Genomic DNA, 19,321 nt, shown 5'->3' on the forward strand with positions numbered 1-19,321 from the left:
TTTCAAGTATTATTTTCGCAGGAATTCCAAAATAAAATCCAATTTTGGGTTACTCCGAAACGTCTTATAAACAGTTACATCTTCAGTCTACAAAGAAATAATTATTTTTAATAATAATGTTGTAACCAATACGCGCCGACTATCATCGAGTCAAATCGGTTTCACTTAAAAAAATGACTTATTTAATTACAAAAACAAAAATTTTAAAGTGCTTACAAAATTAGACTGAGTATACTAGTATTTATAGTAGACAGAACCGTAAAGTCAGATTTGTATTTCCTTTTCTTTATCGCAAATTCTGAAACGGCAACACTGATGTCGATTTAGCGTCACTCTGCATCGGCGCCCGCGCAGTCTTTCGCCGTCTTGGAAGTTGACTGTACGCTTGGTTATTCGTGGTGTTTTTTCTTGTGACTCGGCTGTGCTTTTGGACTACTTCTATTTTCAATCTCGTTGACCTTGGCTTGGATATTTTGGACTTGATTCTGTGTGAACTCTTTTTCAACATGTCGAAAAGAGGACGTGCTTTAAATAGCCAGACTCGCGAACTGGTTGTGAAATTACACGACTATTTCGAAAGGGAGTCACTTAATGGTGGACCTCTATTACCAGTGACACAAGTGCAAAATCGCGTCGCAAGTGCACTTGGAATCGGCAAAAGAACGGTACACACCATCATACAAGAAAAATATGGGCCTTCCGGCTCTCAAGAAAACGTATTACATACGCCTAGAAAGAGGAAGAAAAGCAAGCCTGTAACAGGTATCGACACGTTCGATGCAGACGCTATTCGTAACCATGTTTATACATATTATACTAGACACGAGTACCCTACTGTGAGTAAATTGTTGGTATCACTTCGAGAGCTTGGCTTATTTACTGGGAGTGCTACCTCACTGATTACAATTTTGAAAAAAATTGGTTTTAAATACAAGAAGTCTGACAAAAGAAATATTATGATGGAAAGACATGATTTAATATTACAAAGAGTTTCATTTTTGAGAGAAATGAATAAAATTACAAATTGGGATAATGTTGTGTTTATCGATGAGACTTGGTTGAACTCAAACCACACAGTACCACAATCATGGACCGACGACACTAAAGCATCCAGCTCGAAAGTGCCAATGGGAAAAGGTGGTCGCCTCATAATTTGCCATGCTGGATCAGCCGGGGGAGGTTTCGTTAATAATGCTTTACTAGCATTTGAATCAAAAAGTACAAAAGAATATCACGAAGAAATGGACGCAAACAAATTTAAAGAGTGGTTTAAAACTTTACTTCAGAACCTCCCCGAACAATGTACAATAATTATGGACAATGCATCGTATCATTCGGTTCAAATAGATCGAGCGCCGACTCAGGCAAATAAAAAGGCTGATTTGGTGGCATGGCTACAGAGGAATGGTGTCGAAGCTGACATGGAGCTATTGAAAGTGGAATTGTTAAGATTAGTGCGAGAGCATAGACCTACAAAACTTAGGTATGAAATTGATGAATTGGCACTTGAGCATGGACATAAAATTATAAGGACACCGCCGTACCACTGTCAATACAATGCTATTGAGTTGATTTGGGCTCAAATTAAAGGTTAATATTTTTGCATTTAATACTGTTATTTTAAATTCGTATATATTAAGACTTATTTTGTACTAGTAGCATATTTTAATAAAGTACAAATGTAAAGAGGTTCCCATATAAACTTTCGAATTTGTAATATCACTGTGAAGGAACATTACTATTTTACAACAGTGTTTTTTTTTTACAGGCTACGCAGGACGTAATAATACTAAGCCACCGTTCTCCACAAAAAAAATGATGACTTTATTAAAGGAAGCATGTACTAAAGTAACAAAGGAAGACTGGAGAAAGGTGGTGGAAAAAACTAGAAAACTAATAAAAGAAGATTTTGACAGAGATGTTAATATTGATAATTTAATTGAAAACGAGTTAATTATATGGACTGGTGAAACTAGCTCAACAGATGGTTTTGGTTCATCTTCCGATGACGTTGATAAATAAAAAATTCCAATAAGGAGGTCTTTTGTTTTACTTCAGAATTTTGTTATTTACGTACAGGTTATCCTCGTGAACTATGCTAATGTATAACTACAATACAACAACAAGTACAGGTTGCCGTTGTGCTCACTTAAAATACTTACTTATTATTTCTATTAAACTGTATAACGTTTAAATAAATGTTGATTGATATATCTAGAACTGAAAAGCAATGAACAGAAAAATAACCTAAACGATTACAAACTCCTAAAATTTTTAATCGATTTCTCGTGAGAATCGTTTAAACTGGTTACCGATATTGCAGTTCACATCACTATTTACGTTGCGATGACATGTGTCAAATATGATCTATTATTTTGTGACGACTATAATATCGTTAAAAAACAATCAAATTAAACGTGCCAGATTGTGCATTGAACGTGGCGGATTGCATTTCGAACAATTATTGCGTTATCGGGAAGTTTAAGTGTAAATACGGGACGAATACAAATTAGGTAAGGCGGTTTAATAATTATTGTAAATAAGTTGATTCCATTTTTTAAATACGCCTTAAATACGATCATTTAAAACGTGATCTATCTAAACATGTCTTTTTTACTTTTAATGATCCGTAAACTGCACGTAATAAGTATTTATGACGGTCCTAAGCCCGTAAAAGTATGAAGGAAAAATGGGTCACTTACGTTATTTTGTTTCACTCGAATGACAGTAGGTACTACCTACTGTTTCATTTACTCGAATGAAAGTAGTACTACCTACTGCAGTGCTACTACGGGTGTTAGATAATTTTCGAGTTTCGTTCGATGCTTGTCTAAATCCGACGTTACTTAAAATTAATAAAAAAAAATATTACTCGTCGATTATACGTCCATGGCAAAATCATTTCGCTGCGGGAAAACAACCACTAAAATGTCACGGTGTATGTATAGTAACTATTGAATATAGTGGTTTTCTTGTAAAATTTCGAGGTAAGTTTGTGTTTTTTTCTATCGTGAAAATGTTTAGGAATCGTGTTTTCACACCGTATATTAATCAGTGTATATCCTCAAATTTTACTATATATTTTTTTCTAAACTGATTGATTCAACCATTGACTTACAAATAAATGGACGACGGGTCTAATACAAAAACCACGAAAAAAATGTCCCAAGTCAACCTATTCGAAATTTAAATTGTTATGGCATCGCAGTATCGCGCTGTCAGTAGAACAAATGAAGACTAAAGCGGAGTTTAGCGCTCCGTATACGATTTTAGCGCCTTACAAGTGCGGACACTTTTTAGCGCGGACCCGACGTCCATATAATTGTAAGTCAATGGATTCAACACTTGAAAGTGTTATGCGGAATCAACCAAAGCCGTTTAAGGTAGTATACACTATTAAACTCTAAAATAATAAAACCATCTTACCTCATTCTCATCATCTTCGCTCATGAAACCCTGCATGTATTGGCGTCGCAGGGTGTACACCCTCCGTCCCTTCGTGCTGGTGAACATCTTGGCAGCTTTACTCTTGGCTTCAGATATCGTCATTGTCGGGTTAAACTGCTTTAAAAGACGTTCAGCGAAATTCTGACCGGCACCTGGAAAAAGAAATCCGCTAGAATTAGTTTTTTTTTTTTATTGTGACTCGGCAAAATGACTGCACCGCGCCTGGTGGAAAGTGCGAATACAGTCCAGAGATGAGAGTAACGGATGGAAAACACAAATATCTTCACTCCGTCACTATCATTTTGCCGGTCTGGCCAAATGCTTCTTCACACTACGTTTGAAGGATCCGATGTTATAGAGGGGAGGGAATACATGCGCCGGGAGTTGGTTCCACAATTTGATGGTTCGGCATAAAAACGAATTGCCAAACTTTTTAGTGCGGGACGGTATTGAACTGACCGCCCATCTGTGGCAACGCAGTCCGGCACGGGTGGTCCGCTGATGGAAAGGAGAGGAAGGGATAAGGTTGAATAACTCTTCAGAGCACTCACCGTGGTACAGGCGATAGAATACGCTAAGAGACGCTATATCTCTGCGAAGCTGTAACGACTCCGCATGCTCAGTTACATGAGGATCGTTGACAACACGGAAGGCGTAGCGCTGCAGTCCATCTAGGGTCCGTCATCGAGCAAGTACTTGGCAGAGTCGTCCCAAAGGTGCGAACAGTACTCCATGCTGCTTCGGACCTGAGCTTTATACAACAGGTATCGCAGCTCTGGAGTAAAAAATCGGTGCACCTTGTTCAGGATGCCAAGCTTGCGCGACGCGGTACAGATGACGCTCTTGATATAATCTTTGTTGCTCATGTCCTTCCGGATGCTCATCCCCAGCAGGCTGAGCTTGTCCTGCAGCGTCAGCGTTGTACCCTGAAGATGGGGAAGTGGTAGGAATGGGGATTTTTTGGAGCTGAACGCGCTTACCTGGGTTTTCTTGGCGTTGAACTCAACCAAGTTTCGGGAGCCCCACGACGATATATGTTCCAAAACATGGTTGAGCTCATCGACAAGTTTTTCCCGGTTTCTCTCAGGGTCCTCCCGGGTGCTTGACGATTGCTTATAATAGCAACCGTGCACTGTGCTATCATCTGCATAGCAATGAATGTAGTAAATAACCGAATTTAGTTGCATTCATATATATCACAGTACTCGCACTTTGGTACGGTACACTTCTGTGCACTTAGTTCTATACATTTTAGAACTGTACACTTCTGTGCACTTTAGTTTTGTACACTTTTTGCACTTTAGTTCTGTACGCTTCTGTGGACTTTAATTCTGTATATTTCTACGAACTTTATTTCTGCACACCTTTTTGTACTTTAGTTAAGTACACTTTGACGCACTTTAGTTTTTTGTATTTTCTATGTACTTTAATTCTGTACACTTTTTTGCACTTTAGTTCTGTACACTTCTGTGCACTTTAGTTGTGTACATTCGGGAAGCAATCAATTTAAGCAAGTAATCTCATTTATCATCTTTCCCATTTAACGTCCACAGTGCTAACTGCTGGGCTAATGAGATCAATAAATAAAAAAGAAAATCTGTTTTCCACTGTGTGCGCGTGTTTTATGTGAAATTAAATTATTATTATTATTACATATTAAAAAATCCTCGTAGATCATTTTTAAACGATAGTACGACTGCAAATAAGCAGTCCTAACGCATAGTCAAGGGAACGCTCGCCTCGTATATAGGAAGTCTTTGCACCTCTGAATTTTATCCGTTTCGGTCACTTCCTTTAACGAGGCAGAACGAGATCATTACAAAAACTATTGTCAAAAACAACAACAACAACAACAGATTCAGTGACATTCTTAACTCGCATCGGTCCAGAGTGTAGGACTTAGGCCCTAACCCTCTCCTTAAAGTAGACCCGTGCTCCGCAATAGGATATGATAATAATAATAACGCACACACTCATAGCCCCTCACTAGGGAAACCTTGTATCGCTGCTGCCATGGACACACACATAGACAACCTCGAATTACACCCGAATTTCTCCCGGCCCGGGAAACGAACTCGGGACTCCTGCGTGGCAGTCTAGCCTGGTAACAGTTCAACCACGGAGGCAGTTGTACATGTGTCGATGATGATTAGAAGGCAGCAAATTAAATACAAACTTACCATATATTCTAGCATAGTTGATAACTTTCGCATGATCGCGACTAACTGCGGCTGCGCGCGCCGTAAGCGAGTGTAAGTCGGTACTGTGGCTTTTGTCGCCGGCCAGTACCGCCCAGCCGAAGGCCGTACCGCCGCAAATACCGAACGTACTGTCGCCTAGGAGAGCTGCTATCCATAGCTCCTGAAAACAAATGGGGTTTGATTCATTCATATATTTTTTATATTATAAGATATATAAGTGCATATTTGACCTCCATCTCACCTGATGGAAAGTGACTGTGACTGGAATGAGGCCGACGATGGAGCACGAACACCTAAATAACGCCTATTCACACTTCAAAATGTGGGTATTTAAAAATATATACAGACTAGCTAATAAAGTATCACATCACTCGTAAAAATATTGAGTAGCTATGTTAAGGACGAAAATGTGTTCGCGCCCATTGTGATTTGTCACGTAATTTTATAAGTTTGTAATTGTGATTTGCTATTGTAATTAACTGTTGTACATATTAGTTGTAAGTCTTATTATGTTATGTTAAGTTCTTATTATGTTATGTACAATTTGTGGTAAAAAAAAAGAGGCAGGCGGGTCTTGCTTGGAATATTTATAGTTCTCCCGTCCCGCTCCTACATTGGTGCCGTCCCGCTCGCACACTACAAAAGAGTGCGAGCGGTACGGCAGGCTAACAATATAAAAGACGGAGCGTTGGCAGGACGGCTTTCCAAATCTGACCGCGATCCAAGCAAGACCAAGAAGCTCAAGAAGAATTCTCAACCAGGCATTTTCACTACAGTCCCAAATTAATATTATTATTACATAAGTATTATTATTACTGTCAGTTGCGAAGTGCATCAATTTTTCATCATCTTTGTCATCAAGCATCGGTTTGCTCTTTGCGCCAAATAATAATTATATCGTAACGTACGTGAGTTTAAGTGCAATCTTTAGACATTTATTTCTTACGTTTGATATAAAAATCGACACAGAGTGTGACGGCACGATTAAGTCGTGCGCCTGGTGGTAAGCGACATGCCTATCCATAACAGTTGCAGTGCCACTCAGAGCATTAAATCGCAAAGATCTTATGGGCACTGTCACTGCACCCGTCATCCTGAGACTTAAGTTGACAAGTCCCATGTGCCTGTAATTTCACCAGCACCCTTACCCTTCCAAACCGGAGCGCAGTAATGGTGACATTACTGCTTGGCGGCAGAAATAGATAAGGTGGTAGTATTTAACTGGGCCAACTCTTTCACAAAGAGCTCTACTGTTACAGGCAGGGAATTCACTCAATAGCCCTTCACTACGGCGTATTTTAATAACAGTAGAGCTTCTTGTAAGAGAGTACGTCTAGGGAAGTTCTGCTACTAGCATAAATATCAGCATTAATGTGTTCCAGTTTTGAAGGGTAGCAGCGTTTGCGAACTACTAATATTCGACAAAATTAAAAGACAAGTATCCAGTATGAAGCTTCATTCGCAGCACGCCTCTTTTAATTTGGTCGACTATTACTTATTTCGACCCCTCCTACGTAAAGTTTCGTATGTCCAAATTGCCAAGTTTACAGGGGAGCGTTTTAAAGTTCTGAATTTCTGATTGAATGAAAATTTCCGAATGAAAGACCATAGATCATCTAACCGATATCTAGGATTTTATAATACTCTATGTGAGTAACGAGATTTGCTGAATAAAACTGAGAAATGCTAAAGTCACGTATTGTACTCATTTCAGTAAATTGAGAACTTTAAAACGCTCCCCTGTAAACTTGGCAATTTCGACATACGATACTTTACGTAGGAGGCGTCGATTTGACAGTTCTTTTTTCGGACGGATGTCGGACGGAGATTGAGAGTAGACCCCCTGATACGAATCCGAGCAATGACGGTCTGAAATTTCACAGTAATCATTTTGTCTATAGGTGTACAAGCGATATGCACATTTTCTCGGATGCAAATCGGACTTAGTGCACAAGGGACATCCGAAGTTGTTCCGAGTGTTCTAGATTTGTATAATCTTGGATTCGGAACGAATGCCAGCGGATAGTGTTAGTGATACTACAGGCACTTGAGACGATTGAAAGTGGCACCCACAAAAGGGGGCACGGACCTGCGAGTCGACGTCGGCGCCGACGAAGCTGTGTCCCGGCGGCGCCTGCACCAGCGCGCGCAGCTCCGAGCCGATGCGCGTGCGCGCCGCGTTGCTGGCCGTCATCCACGTCGGCTCGCTGGCCCTGCCGACACGGTTCATTCGAGCCAGCTTGCATTTTCTGCATTTCACTATTGCTCTGGGCTTAAAATGAATACTAAACCTTAGAATAATAACGCTTAGAATGATAGTTTCATATCAAACGAACTGTCACAAGTGAGGCAAAAATCAAATTCATGTAGGCTAGTTTTAGTAGTAGGTTAATTTTCGGTTTTAGTGAATATTTATATAAAAATACAAGTTGAAACGCGTTACTTTCTTGTGGAATGTGATGTTAGTATCTATTTTATGTTTGTCTGACGTATTTTTACACTCATTTACCGCACATTTCGTCATTGTTAGCTAAAATTCTTGAGCTGTTCGCGGTGCAAGTTGACCTTGAGCACTGACGGCTCGACTGCTCGTGTAGGCCCTTTTGGCGCGCTTCAATTTGCCTCACTTAGCGTGTGCGGACTAGGTTTCTATGCGTTATTATTTTAAGTACTAAACGTCATTCCTACAATGTCTTTGTTGAAAATTTGGATTTTCAACAAAGACATTGTAGGAACCAAATGACACCCAAAATCTAATAAATGTAGATCGTACAAACATATCTCCTGGCCCGGGAATTGAACCCGAGACCGCTGCGTGGCAGTCCAGTCTGGAAACCGTTCAGCTACGAAGGCAGTTGATTGTTTTTTTTAACAATACCAAGTGACGGAACGAACGAGTCGTGCGCCTGGTGGTAAGCGACACGACTGTCCATAACAATTGCAGTATCACTCAGAGCTTTATATAGCAAAGATCTGAGGGGCACTGTCGCTGCGCCCGTCACCCTGAGACATAAGCTAACAAGTCCCATGTACCTGCAATTTCATCAGCATCCTAACCCTTTAAAACCGGAACGCATTAATGCTGACATTACTGCTTAGCGGCAGAAATAGGTAAGTTGGCAGTACTTCCCTGGACGAACTCTTTCAAAAGGAGATCTACTTTACTAAACAGATTATAACTGTGTATCTCGGTTTGTATATCAGAGAGTACAATTTAAAATTATAAGTTTTTTTATAAAATCTCAAAAGTTACACGTGGAGTTATATCTATTTGCCAAGTTTTATCAAAATCGGTTACCGGAAAGTGCGCGAAACCGGATTGCCATCCTTAGAAGTGGAATAGTTTCTTCAAATTTTGTATAGGGCCAATACTGAGGTTCCAACAAAATTAGAATCATATAAATCTGTTCACAAATGCCAATTATCGAGTAACATGCATACAAAAAATACAGTCCAATTGTGAACCTCCTCCTTTTTTTTCAAGTCGGTTAAAAAGAAATAAATATGTGACTCGTTCTGACATTTGATATAAATATTCTAAATCGATGCCTTATTTTCTCAAACTTGTGTCTTATAGAGTGATTATTCAGGAGACGGCAAATATTTCTATTTATTTTAAATTTCTTATTAAGAGTATTAATTTGGATGTGTTACTTTAAAAATAAGTAAAATCCAGTGTGTGAATAAGAAGGAAATGTTATGTGAAATTAGTCTGCAAAATTTGTACATACAATGCATTGACTTACAAATAAATGGACGACGGGTCTAATACAAAAACCACGAAAAAAATGTCCCAAGTCAACCTATTTAAACGTAGTGATATGTAAAGGAAAATGAAAAGGCTAAAACGTTGAATTTAAATTGTAATGTCATCGCAGTACTGTCTAATTTTGTTTGCTTCGCTGTCAGTCGAACAAACGAAGACTAAAGCGTGAATGACGCTCTGTACACGATTTTAACGCCCTATAAATTCGGACACTTTTTAGCGCGGACCCGACGTCCATATAATTGTAAGTCAATGATACAATGCATTTTTTTTATTTCAGTTAATATGTGCTTTACGATACGGGTTTGAGAAAGTGAGGCAAAGAAATATCACCTGCGAGTCAAAGTGCCGCAAACGACAACTTGCGGCACGATAGCGCCGTAACGCCGCATGGAGCTACGTAGATATTCGGGTAACAATTCTTTGGGCAGCCACACTACCTGCTGGCCCATTATGCGTTCGCGGTTGTTGCGCCAATACGACATCATTCTACCGAAAGTCAGTACCTGAAATTTATTAGTTAATATTATTTTTATTTTCATTCCGTTCCGCCGCAATATAAATTAAGACTTATTTTATTTTATTTTACATTTGTAGGGAAACTAACAGCTAGGTACAAGTACATACAAAAAAATAAATACAGACGGCCAATTACAAGCTTCCACAGATAATAAATAAGCTTTATGTTTGGTCTGTGCACAATTAATGAGGAAAAAATTTAGAAAACAATATGATTAAAAAGAGAAATTCGTCCAAAGAAAAGGAAAAGAATTACACTCCAACAAGAAGAATTAAAAAACTTATTACTAAGAAGTTATTTTATTTTTTTATTTATTTATTTATTCACTCTCACATAAGGAAGATTGTACATTATAATTATATGTTAAACAAGACTTAATAATGACTAAAGTTAGCTACCTTAAGCGAGAGTCTGGAGTTCGTACTAGGTAACTAGACCGGTGTTACAATCTCCAGGCTCCCACCCTGTTACAATTTATTTATTTAGTTTTCAAAAAGGTAAGTATACAATCTAAGAATCTAAGAAGTCGTTTAAGTTGGTCATTATTACTAATATTACTTAATGATTTTTAGTTAGAGTTGATTAATATTACTTAATGATAATCCTTCAGTGAATAATCACGAAAGTTTTAAAATCTACGAGATGCACTTGTCCATACCTTTTCCGCTTCATTTCCTTGTGCAGAAAGAACGTTTTGACTGAACATCTCCAAGAAGTCCTTTGCCAATGGATTACCCACTTTGTACTTGGGCCCGTCTTTATGAGGAAGTCGTAGAAAATGAGCACAACCTGACAATACGAAATAATTAATTTATGTATTATATATATAGGTTTGTTTGAAATAACAAATACAAGGGTTTAGATCCGAAAACAACAGTTGCTATTTAACAAAATTATTTTTTTTTTTTACAGTATTTACAGATAAATTTAACCTCCTAAGGCCCAGACTGCAATGAAATAATCGCTAAACGCCCAATGTACCTTAAAATGCATTATTTTTTTTTATAACATCAAGTGACGGGACGAACAACTCGTGTGCCAGAGCTTTAAATTGCAAAGATCTGAAGGGCGCTGCCATTGCGCCCGTCACCCTGAGACGTAAGTCTAATTACATACTTCGGGCCCATACAAGTATGGCCTGAGTTTTGAATGAAAAACGTATTTTCTAGACACCATAGGGTTGTGGTCATATGGAATATGACATTCATTATAATATACACTGGTTGTTTACGTGATTATACGAATAATATTCTCCGGAGCTGAATCACTTCACATATTATGTACATTTTTATGTACATGGGGCCTTATGAGGTTAAATGCAATAATGAAACAACTGGATTCGATATTCGTGTACAGTTGAATCATATCATAATATAATCAAAAAGAAAATGGAAAAAAAAAATATTTTCACCTCACTAACTCGGCAAGGCTTTCTTTCTCATTAGAAAAAGCCTTTTTAGCAAGTTTTGGAAAAGGTTTTTGAAATTCGAACTTGACGATGGACCGTGATGTGGTGTACCAAACTTTTCCTTTCGATTTCAACTACGCGATTTGTCGTACATTAGTTATTTACGCAATATAAATTCGTCGCTATATTTTATTCTTATTATGGTTGATATTAAATTGAGAATGTTAACTATTTGTGTATATTAATAGTAGATTGTACAACAAGTGGTTAAAACGCGTCATGTTAACCGAAACGGTTATATCCTTAAGTCGAGGGTGAAATGAGTTTTATGAACGAGTTATACACTCTGCTTTTCACGTCGATTGCGAGGAAATTAAACAGCAATATTACAAATAAACGATAACACAACTATTGACAAGAAAAAATAAGAGCTTTCCGCCAATGTACTACTTTTTTTTCTGCACGTGACTCAGGTCGGACTACATAATGCTCAGTTATATTTTACAAGCTTTTATTTTTTATGCATTTCTATTTCTTATAACTTATTAGAATTACTATTGCCTACTTTTTAATTTTGTAATATAACACGGATGAAAAAAACAAAAGTAAAACTTTATTTTATAAAGTTCTAGTGTGCGTGGCTGTTGGCGCAGGCGTCATTGCCTCCCCCCGAAGGGGTTGACGCCTTGTCGTGGCGGGGGGGCTCTAGTAGCCGTGGTCGATTTCATCCCACGGTGAAGCTAAGAGGAACCCACGGGGCCGGCCGATGGTGGTAGGCTGGCCCGAGGAGGAGGGCGTTCCGCGCGGGGTTCGTCTGGTCAACGGGACCGGGAGGAGGGTCGGACGGAGGGAGAGACGTGTCGGTGTGTCGTTGCCGTTCGTCCTGTCCTCCGCGACTCTGGCGGGGCTGCACCGCTTTCGATTATGCAGTGGCGGCGGGGCCGCGGGTGAAGAGAAGTGTCGATGTGTCGTTACCGCTCGTCCTATCCTCTGCGGCCGAACGTGGGCGGTTGGCCCGTGGTGGGCGCTCTTCGGAGAGTCCGCGCGGAAGCGCGTTAGGTGTTGCGGCGAAGCCTGCCATCAGATCCGCCGCGGGGGCTGGGGGAGGAGCCACTGAACTTCACAGTTGAGGGGATGCAGTCCTGGCCCCCCATGGCCCCTGGGTAGCGGGCTTGGGGGAGTTCGTTGCCCAGCATAGAGGGGCCCGGGATGGAAGGCTCGTCTGGTGTTCGGCGAGCCTCACATTCGGAGTCGGGGGACCGATGTGTCTCCCTTCTCGGGAAGGGGCTGCGCAGGGCGCGGCCAGCCGCTGGTGGGGGCGCGGACGAGTGCAACAGCGTACCCGTACCCCCACCTACAGCGGAGAGGAGGAACACTCCGGGGGTTCAGGGTTCAGCCCAGTCCCACATAACCCCGGCTCTGCCCCCGCGGGGCCGGGGTATCTGTAAGCAGATTCCCCCGGATTAACAAAAAAAAGGCGTCATTGCCTCGGTCTTAAACGACGATTTTATTTTATGCACCCTACACCCAGCATAAATACGAACTTTAAGAGCATGAGAAGTGAAAATTATTTTAATTCGTGAAAGAGATAAAATAATTTAAATAATCACTTAATCACACAAAATAAAAGTACAAGCAAGAATAAAAAATTATGAGGTGTAAATTCAGAACGCATCCGAAGATAAACTTTTTCTTTTATATAAAAAACTGATGTTTTATAGTTCAACTGTTTTCCTATAACTACCATTTTGTGAAAAGTTGTGTATTTCGCTCGGCAGCAAAATTGTTTTGCGTCTCGTGCCTTGAAACCCTCGCTACGCTCAGGAATCTTTTTTTTTTAATCTTAGCTTCCTTCGCTTGCTCAGGTGTCATTACAAGCACTCGCGTCAAACAACAACTTTGCAGCCTTGCATAACAAAAAAATATTCTCGATCTTTTATCGATCTTTGTATTAATAATTACAACAAACTAGTGGAGTAATTTCACAAAAAAAAATTAATATCAATTCATAGGAAATGAAACTATTTTTCCGGATTTAAATCGCGTATATTTGTTTTTTCAAACAAACCGACGTTTCGGGCCCTTTACAGGTCCCATGGTCACGGTTAACTGTTGTTGTTGAGTCGACCGTGACCATGGGACCTGTAGGTTTTAAAACCTGAGGGGCACTACTACTAAAACTCTGACTAGCACTGCAACTGTTGTGGGTAGACGTGTCGCTTACCATCAGGCGCTCGACTTTTTTTATCATACCAAGTGACGGGACGAACAAGTCGTCTGGTGGCAAGCAACACGCCTATCCATAGCAGTTGCAGTGCCACTCAGAGCTTTAAAAGATCTTAGGGGCACGGCCACAGCGCCCGTCACGCTGAGATATAAGCTGACAAGTCTCGTGTGCCTGTAATTTCAGCAGCACCCTTACCCTTCAAAACCGGAACGCAGTAATGCTCACATTACTGCTTGGCGGCAGAAATAGGTAAGGTGGCAGTACTTCCCTGGACGAACTCTTTCACAAGAAGCTTTGCTGGTACTATAATTTAGGTATTATTATTTAAAAAATATTGCCTTTGTGGCCGAACCGAACCTTGCCGATCTGCCACGCTGCGGTCCCGGGTTCGATTCCCGGGCCGGAAGAAATATTTGTAATGCCTACAATTATTTCTCCCGTGAGTATGGGTGTAATTTGTGGGTCTCCATGTGTGTGTCCGTGGCACCTGCTATACAAAGTTTTCCCTAGTGCAGGGTTATGATTGTTTACATTATCATTATTACACTTTGTCCTAGTGATGTGAAAATTTATTCTTTTATTAAATTATTATTAATCTACGGACATTTATTTACCTTGCAACTGAACGCCGCACCAAACACCAAGCCCGTGGTACTTGTTTGCTGCTGCTTGCTCGTCCAACTTCTTCCTGGCGTAATAAGCTCGACGGCCTAAATCCTCCTGAAAACCACATTTTATCTAACTGTAATAAAGTTTTTTTCATTACACTTGCTCGTAAATAGTATGATTGCATTGGTCGCTAACTTGACTATAATACCCCAAATAAAATCCTCGGGCCTTTTTCTTTTCATTACCGACCAAGAATGTAATGTGAAGAAAAAAGGATCGAGGATTTTATTTGGGGTATTACAGTCAAGTTAACTTGCATGCTTAAGTGCAAGTGTGATGAAAAACATTGCATACGGGCGGTACGGGAATTACGAGCCTCAACTACGAAAGCCCTTCGACTTCGGGCTTCTAATAGAGTCTCGTTCATTTATTTACCGCCCTTAACACACTAGTGAACTATTTTACAAGAGCGACAGAGACAATTTCATTTTTGTCACTTTCTATTACTGCCCCCGTAGCATGATAGTCGCGACGCGCGCGAGAAAATTGAAATAAGCGCGCGCTATTGGCTGTCTCAATCAGATCTAATTTAGATCTGCCTCCGTGGCCGAACGGTTACCATACCGGACTGCCACGCAGAGGTCCTAGGTTCGATTCCCGGGCCGGGAGAAATATTTGTATGGCCTACATTTATTTCTCTCGTGAGTTTGGGTGTAATGTGTGGTTTTCTATGTGTGTCCATGGCACCCGCGACACAGGGTTTCCCTAGTGCGGGGCTATGTTGAGTGTGTGCATTATTATTATTATTATTATTATTAGATAGCCAATAGCCAAATTTTATCGCGACTATCGTGCGTTGCCATGCTACGGGGGCTGGTGTTACAGTTAAGTAGCACTAGACTAAAACTTGTGCCACTCGGCTACAAGCAACGACTAGTGCCAGTAGATCTCTTTGTGAAAGAGTTCGTCCAGGGAAGTACTGCCACCTTACCTATTTCTGCCGCCAAGCAGTAATATCAGCATTACTGTGTTACGGTTTTAAACGGTAAGGGTGCTGGTGAAGTTACAGGCACATGGGACTTGTCAACTCATGTCTCAGGATGACGGGCACAGTGCCCCTCCGATTCAACTACAGATTGACCTTGTGAACTTTGTTAATTAAACTACAGGTTTTGAACATTTAAAGTAAAGGGCCCGAAACGTCGGTTTGTTTGAAAAAACAAATATACGCGATTTAAATCCGGAAAAATAGTTTCATTTCCTATGTGTAACAATCGCGAAAACCTAAGAACTCGATAAACTCTATATTGTTATAATAAAATAAATATTAATTGTTCTGTCTAGAACTGAAAACTAGATCAAAAACCGATTACAGACTTACAAAATTTCGAATCGAATTGTCGTGAGAATCGTTTAATATGGTTACCGACATATTCAGTTCACAATCCTATTTACGTTGCGATGTAAAGTGTCAAAAGGGAAAAAATGGCGGGCTTGAAGGCTTGAAGTTACAAAAACAGCTTTTACAAAATTTATTATTATTTTAAGTATATTATGAAGAAAAGATGATGAAGAAAGTTAGAACTATATTCCTTATTTTCAACCAAATTACAAAAGACTAAAAATTGTAATAATTACTAATTCAAAGTTTTTGTTCAAAGTGATAGAAGATAACGTGATTTAAGTGAAAGCGAAACATAAGTATTGACTCCCGCCGCTTAAGACTATTTAAAAAACCCAAAGTATTAGAACCACAATGGAAAATATTCCTGAGGGTTCCGATAACAAACCAAAACATCGCTCAAAGGACTTGTATCCAAGCCAAAACTCTTAATAAAATAAATTAACATAAAAAAATAATTGAATATCAATTTAATAAAAATTTAAAATACAGTGAATAGCGACATCTCTAGCCGGGGCTGGTAGCTGTAAAGGTATCTAACTGGGTGACGAAATACTTTCATAGATTTCTCATAGATGCGCTACGGCTACAAAAGTCGTTGATAAAACCAAATACAAAGACACAACAACAAGCACATAGAAATTCGTGAGATCCGCTGGTTCCTTCCGTAGCTTTGTTGGTATAACGTCTGCCAGAAGGTATGCTAGAAGACGTCGGTTCGGATCCGGCCGGATCGAAGAAATTTTTTCTGAGTGTTCGATCTTTGTATTAATAATTATTTTAAAAAAAGTGTCAAAAGGTGCTTCTTATTTTGTGACGACTATAGATGTGACAATGCTCTGATCATACCTCTACAGTCTTTGGCAAGATGCAAACATCACTACTGTCTTCAGTTTCTTTGCATTGAACCAATGGGCATGATTCCAACAACTCTTCTAAAGGTAACAGAGGTCCTTCCACCTCGGCGTCTCGTTGTCGACTGAACGGCACTAAAAATCCCCACCCCTCGGATTGGATGTAGTGGAGGGGATAGCCTTCCCACGATAAACGGAGAAGTTTTGGTGTTATCTGTGAATTAACATAAAATTAATAGTATGTAAAGGTACCTACAGATATGCTCGATATCTGTGATAATCGACACGTGTTGTACGTTACCGATCGTCTGCTTCTTACACACTCATTTTGTCTGATCACATCATGTTGCCTACAAATTTTTTGTGCTGGTGAAAATACAGGACGGACTTATCAACTTACGTCTTAGGGTGGCGGGCGCAACGGCAGCTATAAGTGGCGCTGCAACTGTTGGACAGGCGTGTCGCTTACCACCAGGCTACTAGTGCTAGTCGTTTCGACACCGAGTTTGACGAACATGTGATTTAATTTAAATTACCCGATAAGACCAATTTCGAAAATGAACTTTACTAAATTGGTTATGATCTGGGTGTTCTGGGTATGTACGTTACTCTGGTACTCATAGTACAGGAAATTCCCTAGTTTGAGACCAGGTAATGAGTGGTTGTTTGGCATAAATTACATTATTATTACCTGCATACTAGTGGTAAGGTTATTAGCTCCTGGTATCCAATCCGGGTCTTTACCAGGTTTAGTGCACAGTTTTCTATACCACGCCGGATAACCAGCCAAATACGGCCTTTTCACCGGCAAAGCTTTACCCAACTCATACAAATAATCAAATTCTTTGCTCAGATCTTCATCGTTATTATTCGAATCCGGTTTGTACTGTATGGTATCAATATACTCTTCGCTAAGAGTTTTGAACTCTTTGGTTTTGTCTTTTGGTTTTCGATTTTCAAAATTATCACTCTGATTGTTGGTTATTTGTTCTGGAATAATAGATTTCTTTTTTGGAACAGTCTTTTTTAATTTTAAACTTTGAGTAGACCAATCTTGGTCCCACATCCACAAATCCTTCTTGTAAGCGTCGTTCTCCATAAGCCGGCACGCTTCGTCCGCTTTCAAAGAAAGCAGTTGCCGCGTTTCCAATTTCAGATCTTCAAATACCGTTTCTGCTGAATCTATATATTGCAGCCAATTTGAGTTTACTGGCAGATATGCAGACCCTGAAACATGATAAGCGTCAGAATTACCTACCAACCATCCAAGATCAACCCAGTATACGTTCACTGTATTCCAATTTTGGTTTTAATAAAGTTCAAGTTTTGAAATTGCGTTTAAAATATGACATAAACATTTTAAAACAGTCGTGAGAACGTAAGACATGCTCCCGTGAAAAATTTTTTGAAATGTCTCTTACGCCCTTTCCACAAAACACCAATGATATACTCAATTAAGAGTTGATACTACCTCAGCTCGAATTAAAGTTTTTCCCGTACTAATACGGTTAATTTTGCTTGGGACACTGGCTTTATTTCAAAATTTACTTTTTTACAAACGAAACTAATGCCATTTTAAAAATGTAGGTATATCATACCCTATACGTGTTCTATGTAGTGTAGTTCAGATGACGTAAAAAGAAACAATGGTATTTGTAACGTACCTATTGAATATAGTGGTAAGTTTGTGTTATAATGTGAAAATCTTTATCAGAATCGTGTTTTCACACCGTATAGTAATTAATCAGAGTATATCCTCAATTTTTAACCGACTTCAAAAAAGGAGGAGGTTCTCAAATCGATCGACTGTATGTATTTTTTTTTGTATGTATGTTACGCGATAACTCCGGTATTTGTGAACCGATTTTCATGATTCTTTTTTTGTTGGAAAGGGGGCACTTCCGTAGTGATCCCATTTTGAAGAAAATCATCCACCTCGAAGGGTGGCTGTTCACGCATGAAGATTCATTTTTATAAATAGCGCCTAACTTTATAAATAAATAAATAAATAACGCACACACTCAACATAGCCCCGCACTAGGGAAACCCTGTCTCGCGGGTGCCATGGACACACACATATAGACAACCACAAATTACACCCAAACTCACGAGAGAAATAAATGTAGGACATACAAACATTTCTCCCGGCCCGGGAATCGAACGTGGGACCTCTGCGTGGCAGTCCGGCATGGTAACCGTTCGGCCACGGAGGCAGTTAATTTAGGCAGTTAATCACTTTAATTTAGGAGCAATTACTTTAATGGTTGATTTTGCTATTTCTCCCATTCAAAGCGTTTATACTTTGAGTAGTGTCGTAGTGAGAACCGATTATTATTATCTCCAGTGTCAAGTCCTATATAGTGGCGAACTAGGGGATATTTTAATAAAACTTAGCAAATAGCCGTAATTCCACGTACTTTTGAGGTCGGTTTTTTTAGTACACTGTACTGAGATTATACTATATATTTTTTCCAAAGTCATTGATTCAACACATTCACTGTTATTCTGAATCAACCAATCCCATTGGCGGTAGCACAGACTCTTAATACAAGATTATTTTCTTTTCAAAAGTGGCCGTTCATATCGTACCTAACTCCAACATTCCAGCCAACGTAACAGGATGAGGGAACCTCTCTAGAAACAGCGGTAACAATTCTTTGAGCACATTATGCGTAGCTATGACGTCACCGGCGCAGTATGTCATCAGTGATTGGAAGTTCTCGTGGACGTCGTTCATGGTGCCTTCGAAGAAAATGTCTCGCGCTTGCTTATCTATTTGTTTGCCGCAGTATAGATTGTGTACCTGGAATTTCAAATATTGTAACAGGATAGTGACAATATTGTGATTTTTGGAATTAATAATAACATGGATAAATATACTATAAAT

The 19,321-nt window shown here is 39.6% G+C and overlaps 1 protein-coding gene across 1 annotated transcript in view; it reads right to left on the reverse strand.

Annotated features, from left to right (window-relative positions):
- Positions 1-19,321, reverse strand: part of LOC113236289 (DNA polymerase subunit gamma-1, mitochondrial) — a 103,580-nt gene that overhangs the window by 42,803 nt on the left and 41,456 nt on the right. Inside the window, exons 2-11 of the mRNA XM_026472301.1 lie at positions 19,024-19,237; positions 17,322-17,661; positions 17,126-17,231; positions 16,430-16,648; positions 14,184-14,289; positions 10,593-10,723; positions 9,748-9,920; positions 7,738-7,861; positions 5,628-5,808; positions 3,427-3,599 (exon numbers count right to left, since the gene is read on the reverse strand). Coding sequence (XP_026328086.1) covers positions 3,427-3,599; positions 5,628-5,808; positions 7,738-7,861; positions 9,748-9,920; positions 10,593-10,723; positions 14,184-14,289; positions 16,430-16,648; positions 17,126-17,231; positions 17,322-17,661; positions 19,024-19,237 — 1,767 coding nt within the window. The remainder of the gene's footprint in view (positions 1-3,426; positions 3,600-5,627; positions 5,809-7,737; positions 7,862-9,747; positions 9,921-10,592; positions 10,724-14,183; positions 14,290-16,429; positions 16,649-17,125; positions 17,232-17,321; positions 17,662-19,023; positions 19,238-19,321) is intronic.

The sequence above is a fragment of the Hyposmocoma kahamanoa genome, unplaced genomic scaffold (genome assembly GCF_003589595.1).
Source record: "Hyposmocoma kahamanoa isolate Upper Pololo Valley unplaced genomic scaffold, ASM358959v1 91, whole genome shotgun sequence".
Lineage (NCBI taxonomy): Eukaryota > Metazoa > Arthropoda > Insecta > Lepidoptera > Cosmopterigidae > Hyposmocoma > Hyposmocoma kahamanoa.